Genomic DNA, 7,702 nt, shown 5'->3' with positions numbered 1-7,702 from the left:
GATGTTTCTTGATCCTCTCCTGGGGAACACAGGCCTCAGTAAGATCGTCACTTTTCCATTGAGCTACTTGAATATGCTGGTCAGTGAACCTCCATTATGAGACAACTAGCCGTATATGGGCCAGAGTTGATTAATGGAGTGTTACTAAATCGAGTTACTGTTATTGTTCCCATCAGAAATGTGGCTTCAGCTGGACTGGTGGTGCTCCTCACATGTCTGCCTACTTTTATTATAGTACACGATCTAACTCTATGTAAAGTAATCATACTTCTGTGAGTACACAGAACAGTTTCATTGACCTAGTTTAAAGGATAATTATAGAATAGATTACAATACAAATTTATTTTTTAAAATTGTAAAATTCGGTATGAAAAATTATTTAACATTATAATAGTCATTGAAAATCTTTTGGAACATAAGTAGAAAACATGAAAACTATCTTTATTAGTCAACCTCTTCGACAGTGGGACCACCAGTTCTACCCGGATAACCTGCATTGCTCCCGTGGCCTCCCTGACCATGGACTTTGCAGGCTATAGGCCTCCACACTTTTTCTAACTCATTCTTTTGATATTCGAACTCCTCCTTCTCTGCAAGTTGATTTGCTTCCAGCCACCGAAGGGTTTCTTCTGCTTTCTGCTCTACACATCGTTTCTCATCAGCAGACAGCTTGTCTGCCACTGAAGGCTCAGAAACTGCAGACTTAACACTGTAACACATTGACTCAAGATGATTCTTAGCTTCCACTCTTTCTCTCTGCTTATCATCCTCTTCCTTGTACCTTTCAGCATCATTAACCATCTTCTCGATTTCTTCCTTACTGAGACGTCCTTTATCGTTAGTAATGGTGATCTTATTCTCCTTGCCAGTAGACTTATCAACTGCAGAAACATTGAGAATTCCATTAGCGTCGATGTCAAAAGTGACTTCAATCTGAGGTACTCCTCTAGGAGCAGGTGGTATTCCACTTAGTTCAAATTTACCCAAGAGATTATTATCTTTAGTCATTGGACGTTCACCTTCATATACCTGGATTAGAACACCTGGCTGATTATCTGCATAAGTTGTGAAGATCTGCTGCTGTTTTGTAGGAATTGTGGTGTTCCTCTTGATGAGAGCAGTCATAACACCTCCAGCAGTTTCAATACCTAGAGAAAGAGGGGCTACATCTAGAAGTAAGACATCTTTAACTCCTTCAGATTGGTCGCCTCTTAAGATTGCTCCCTGTACAGCAGCACCATAAGCTACAGCTTCATCTGGGTTGATGGATTTATTCAGTTCCTTTCCATTGAAGAAGTCCTGAAGTAGCTTTTGAATCTTAGGAATACGAGTAGATCCTCCAACGAGGACGATTTCCGCAATACTTCCCTTGTCTAGCTTTGCATCCCTCAGAGCTTTTTCTACAGGCTCTAGTGTACCTCTGAAGAGATCAGAACAAAGCTCATCAAATCGAGCTCTTGTAATAGAGGTATAGAAGTCAATGCCTTCAAACAGAGAGTCAATTTCAATACTAGCCTGTGTAGAAGAAGATAGAGTTCTCTTAGCCCTCTCACATGCTGTCCTAAGACGCCTTATTGCTCGTTTGTTGGTTGTAAGATCCTTCTTGTACTTACGCTGGAACTCTTGAACAAAATGGTTTACCATTCTATTATCAAAGTCTTCTCCACCAAGGTGTGTATCTCCAGCTGTAGCTTTTACTTCAAAGACGCCTTCGTCGATGCTCAAGATAGAAACATCAAAAGTACCACCACCGAGATCAAAAATAAGAACATTCTTTTCTCCTCTCAAGCCCACTTTCTTATCAAGTCCATAAGCAATGGCAGCAGCTGTTGGTTCATTGATAATCCTAAGAACATTGAGTCCAGCAATAGCTCCAGCATCTTTAGTTGCCTGTCTCTGAGAATCATTGAAGTATGCAGGAACTGTGATGACAGCATCTTTAACTGCCTTTCCCAAATAGGCTTCTGCAGTTTCCTTCATCTTGGTCAGTACCATAGAAGAGATTTCTTCTGGGTTGAAAGTCTTTGTCTCTCCTTTGAATTCCACCTTAAGCTTTGGTTTTCCTCCCTCACTGACAACAGTGAAAGGCCAATGTTTCATGTCACTCTGAACTGTTGGGTCATCGAATTTCCTTCCAATGAGGCGCTTTGCATCGAATACTGTATTGTTAGGGTTCATGGCCACCTAAAATGGAAATAAACAATATTGTGAGTTACTAAGAGTCAATTAGTATTTCTTGGTTTATGGACCTCATAAAATATGTTGGAAACATTATATCAGCATCCAAAATCTGAATGTATTTTTCTTCTAGTCTATATATCTTCTTTGCATATTATTACTCTTTCTTTCACATACCTGATTCTTTGCAGCATCTCCAATGAGTCTCTCAGTGTCTGTGAAGGCCACATAGGAAGGGGTCGTCCTGTTACCTTGGTCGTTGGCGATGATCTCCACCTTTCCGAGCTGGAAAACACCCACACAGGAGTAGGTGGTTCCCAAGTCAATACCAATGGCTGGAGTTTCCATTCTGCTGTGGAAATAAAGAAAAACCACTATGAATGTATAACCTCTTAAAGAGGTATGCTATTAATCTTTTGCTCACTTTTGGTCGCATTCTTTATATGTGTAGTCCAATACACTTGATAGAAGACCATTGTATATGATTCTTTTGTAAATTTTGCTTACAAACAAAAATAATTAAGTAAACATTTTGCTTAGTAAAACCCACCTCTAATGTCTATACTCTTAAAATCGTCGAAATCAGGAAACTGTTATTCAGAATTATACTATTTTCCACCACGGAAATAGTTATACAAACTTCCTCGTTCGCTGCTGTCTGCTTTTGCAAGCTCCAAGCGTTTGAGAGTTACTGAAGAAGCAAGCGCCCCCTCTGCCAATATATACTCGAGCGCAGGTGGTCTAGAAGTCTCTAGGCTGTTGGTGCTAACTGAAGTGAATGCCAAGACGCTTCGTACTGTTACATCTATTGCCAGCGTGCATCATTGCTAAGAGAAATTTGATGTTTTTTAAGATTACAATTATTCCAGGTTTTAGAAGAAGATGAAGAAGAAGACGAAGAAGTAAAAGAGGAATTCCAAACTTTTATCAATGAGTTGCGTCAGTGCATGATGCCATGAGTGAAATATTTTATTTAGCTATGTGGAATGTGGTGTCATGGCTACTTGCAAGAGTATTGTACTTCTGTGTCAGAAATATAGATGAATATTAGATGCATAAATAGACGACGAATTAACATGATAGATGAATAAGTACATTAAGTAAATTATAGGGTATGTTACAATACACACACACACACACACGCACACACACACACACACACACACACACACACACATATATATATATAATATATATAATAATATATATATATATATATATACACATGTGTGGAGTTCGTGAACGTAATATTTGAATAGCAATCAAATAAAAAGAGATTCCGAAGCATTATCAGGAGCATCAAAGAAAACCAAGAATATAAAAGAAATAAAACAATTTTCTTAGAGTGACAGTCAGAGCTAGAAAATAAAAAGAAAAATAAGCAGTTTTCTTCGATTCGATTATATTGTGAATAAATTAAAGATCATGAAAAATGGTCAGTTCTTCAAGCGTCTGTATTTATGCTCTTTGGAAATAAATAAAGGTATATCAGCAAAGACAACATTAATCACCGATGGAAGATAGCATCAAATGCAAAATTCTTTCAAAAATTTTGTGCACACAATTTCGTCAAATTTACATAAGAAGCTTTGCATAAATTTCGCAAAAATGATAAAAAATTTTATTTATAAAATTTCGTAACATTTTCCGTAATATTTCGCACAAAATTTGGCCAAAATTTTCCAAAGTTTTCTCTATATTTTTTTGTACATAAAGTTCGACCAAACTACTATGAGATTCAGGGCCTCTGTAACACGGTTTTTTGGACTTTGCTCCTTGTCAAAGCATCGGATGTAGCTGAAAATTGACATATGTAAACCTTACAACCACACACAAATTTTGTCAGTATTATCAATAACCTAAACCAGATAGTTTTAATTTTTATAGAGTAAAAATTATCTAGCCGACGCCATGGCCAATGATTACAAGCCAAAAGTCGAAAAACATTCATTACGTAAGCAAAGTAAACACCTTTTGACGAAATGTTGCCCCGCCCATCCACTAGACAGAAACTCATTCTCCCTGTTCCATTGGCTCTGAAACCCGAAGACTTTATGAATGGCGGAACGATACATAGATGTGGGTGGGGTATCTGTGCTAGCATAGTAATACTACTGTAGCAGTAGTGCCGCAACAGTATATGCGTAATATGCATGAATTAAACGTTTAGGCCAACTGCTGGGATCCTTGAGGATCATTTAGCACTTCTTACAACTACTCGAGAAATGAGTTTTTATAGCCAGAAGTTAAATTTTGTAATCCAACAATGCCCATGATAGCCTTCAGTGTTATCCTGAATTATAACGAGGCCAAAGTGGGTGGAGCCTCATGAAGTTATCATTCTGACGATAATTACTGGTGAAGGTTTAAAGCCAAAATACGGTACCGGCAATTTTTTTCCGTAAATAGGTAGATAGCCAATAAATAAAAATTGCTTGACATTGGATATAGCAGTTATCAAATCAAGCTTGTCTACTATGTTTTTGAAAATTACCAACTATTCCCTACATCTTGTCAATCTGATTGTGACCTATAAAGTAGACTGTAATTTCTTAGGAAACTTATTTCGGGAGTTAGACTAATAATCGAAGTATTTTTGTATTTATTAACATATTTTGTTGGTTTGTTTATTATGACAATTATCAGTGGAGAGGTTTCAGAGTTTATAAAGGTGTGCTGCTTTGCTTGTATTTAAATTTGTTTGTCATTGTTGCCAGAGGTATAGCCTTCGTTACGTATAGCCAATCATCCATCGAGAAAGAAGGAAGTAATGCTATCATAAGTTACGTAACGAGTGCGTTCGAAACCTTTTCTCTGAGTAAGTTGGCCCGTCTTCACAAAAAGTCACTTTTACATTGTAAGTACCAAATTTATTCAACTTACGTAATGCAGAATGAAGTCAAAATTTAAGTGTAGATATAATGTATATTCTGAATAAGCGTTATATTTATGAAATGCATAGATAAAATGTTATTGCGAAAAAGCCGTGTTACAGAGGCCCTGACTCTCATAGTAGGCCAAATGTTTTCACACAAAATCAAAAGTGTACCTAATTACGTAAAAATCTACGGGTTCTGTTTGAGAACTTTCAGGTGAGGCTTTACAAAGAAAATGGACATAAAACGATAATCAAGTGACAATACCAGCCAAGTATCATTCAGATATAGTATTTCCTTACGACATAAACAAGAATTACGTTTGTGTCACAATTAGCATGTGTGTGCGTTTATATACGCACGCTCACGTTTAATTCACGAAAAATATTCTTGTAATATCATGAAACAAAGTAAAATGCCAGAGACAGAGCTATCTTTCTTTAGTACTAAGGGGTGTCAAACTCATGGCCCGCGAGGTGCCAAAAGATTTTTCAACTCGAGCTACTATAACTGTGAGAACTGATGAAAATTTAACTAAAGTTACTAAACTGTTAAAAAAAATACAGACATAATAAGACCAATTTTACATGTGTAAATTCAGATGAATCCAAATAATGTATTTTTGGTAAACCAGGATGATCAGCACAATAAGTTGTACTCTTTAGTCTTACCAATAAATAATTAACAAATCTTTGATGGCCTTCGAGACCATAGCCAAGGGCATAATTGGCCCTCGAAGGGATTTGAGTTTGACACCCCTGGATCATAAATACAAGCAATACGTGTGTGTGTGTGTGTGTGTTTCAAATCAGCATGCGTGTGTATAGGCGCATATATATTCATGCACACGTTTAAATAATGATTAAATATACGTGCAATCACGTAAAATGAAGTAAAATAACAGACACATGTTTGCATATTAAATAAACTCCGAACACATTCATAAAGATCATGAAAATTGAAAATATAACTGAACCAGACGCAGCCACTCAGAGCACCTCAGTGACGTCATCAAAGTGGGCGGATCCTCTCTGGCACCTTCTAGTGACTCGTAGATGCAGCTGCAGTTTTGTGAATTGCCAAGAAACTGTTATTTATTTATTCATTTATCTATTCATCTATTTATTCATTTTAATATCAAATATTTCTGTCTTTAGGAATATTAAATTTTACAGATAAAAATGGATGATATTGCTAAAAAATCTACTGTTAGCTATTTCAAGACAAAAAGGCTGACTAAATATTATAATAGACATCAATGAATAAAGCCAGAGCATTTCTGAGCGGGAAAATGACTTCCTTGAAAGCCAGCTCCAGAATTTGCTGAGAGAGAGAGAGAGAGAGAGAGAGAGAGAGAGAGAGAGAGAGAGAGAGAGAGAGAGAAAGTTTGTTACGAAGTTTCTAAGCAATGAAGTGAGATGATGCTCCGGCGATGTCTAACATTGTTGGTCACCCGTCCAAGGATTGACCAAACTCAGTCATTTAACTTAAGAGCTTTCGAAATTTATATTATAGAGTTTTCAAACTTATTCCACGAGAATAAATGAATAAATAAATATGCATGGCCCCCAACATTTAACAAATAGAAAAAAATTCAAAATATGAAAATCATAAACTTAACGTAACTGTGGATATCTAACTTTTATACGAATCCAATAAATTAGTAAATAAATGAATTAAAAATAATTAAATGAATAAATAAAAATTAAATAACTAAATCCCCTTAAGATTGACTAAGCATCAGAAAATTCAAAATATAGAAATCATAAACTTAACGTAAATCTGGATATTTATCTCTTTTCTAAATATAATGAATAGATAAATATTAAATAAAAATGAAAAACTTTACCACCTTAAGATTTATCGAGCGCAGAAAAACATTAAAAAATGAAAATCATAAACGGAACTTAATTGCAGATTTTTGTCTCTGTTATAAATAAATGAATGAATAAATAAAAAGAAGTACGAACTTACCTTCTGTTCATCGTAACCGGTTCCCTGCCGGTTTGCGGATCGTATCCGTATCCGAGGTTACTTTACACGTTATTCAACTCCTACGGCCACGGTCTAGCCGTAGTGCATTATTATTATTACACTGTTTTGTCATACAATATTGAAAGATGCTTTTAAAAACGGGATAGCAAAACAATAAAATGTGCAGAGAGTTTTCAATATTCTGTTAGATGTATCGAAAACGTTAATATTTATCAAAGTTAATCATTTCTATTAATAGTGAGCTGCCAAATAAAAAAAGAATTGCAGTCAAAGAAATATATATATATATATATATATATATATATATATATATATATATATATATATATATATATATAATAAATGCTTACTTATTATCGTACATTTTACGCACATAATCAAATATATCTCCGAAATAAATAAACATAAAATAATAATAATAATAATAATAATAATAATAATAATAATAATAATAATAATAATAATAATGAAACTTACGATTATTTATACCCAGCACACTCATTGACACTTGGTCGGTGAGGTTTACGTGAGTGGGCGGTTGGAGGGCGGGAGGGGAGGAGAAGGGCGCCGCCACCTCCCGAAAACCTTGTGGGGGAGTGGCAGGTTATACCGTCACCATCTCGAGACTTCTAGACCAAAGCTGCCAGCGTATA

The 7,702-nt window shown here is 35.7% G+C and overlaps 1 protein-coding gene across 2 annotated transcripts; it reads right to left on the bottom strand.

Moving 5' to 3' along the window:
• Nucleotides 1-327: 327 nt before the first annotated feature.
• Nucleotides 328-2,881, bottom strand: LOC135224471 (heat shock 70 kDa protein cognate 4-like). Of its 2 annotated transcripts, none has more exons than XM_064263475.1 (3): nucleotides 2,729-2,881; nucleotides 2,356-2,530; nucleotides 328-2,184 (listed from the first exon to the last, which is right to left on the bottom strand). In XM_064263475.1, exons 2-3 carry the CDS (start codon nucleotides 2,524-2,526, stop codon nucleotides 445-447), a joined length of 1,911 nt encoding a protein of 636 aa, XP_064119545.1. In that variant the 5' UTR covers nucleotides 2,527-2,530; nucleotides 2,729-2,881; the 3' UTR covers nucleotides 328-444. The 2 variants fall into 2 exon arrangements, with proteins under 2 accessions (XP_064119545.1, XP_064119546.1); XM_064263476.1 differs by having other exon boundaries at nucleotides 2,356-2,527; nucleotides 2,729-2,880.
• Nucleotides 2,882-7,702: the final 4,821 nt, after the last annotated feature.

The sequence above is a fragment of the Macrobrachium nipponense genome, chromosome 12 (genome assembly GCF_015104395.2).
Source record: "Macrobrachium nipponense isolate FS-2020 chromosome 12, ASM1510439v2, whole genome shotgun sequence".
Lineage (NCBI taxonomy): Eukaryota > Metazoa > Arthropoda > Malacostraca > Decapoda > Palaemonidae > Macrobrachium > Macrobrachium nipponense.
Note: the sequence above shows the minus strand (reverse complement) of the source record. Positions and strands in the feature narration are given on the sequence as shown.

Coding starts and splice junctions, on each gene's coding strand:
- LOC135224471 (XM_064263475.1), bottom strand. CDS start 2,526: ATGGAAACTCCAGCCATTGGTATTGACTTGGGAACCACCTACTCCTGT. Junction 2,185..2,355: donor GAGATGCTGCAAAGAATCAG/GTATGTGAAAGA, acceptor TTTCCATTTTAG/GTGGCCATGAACCCTAACAA.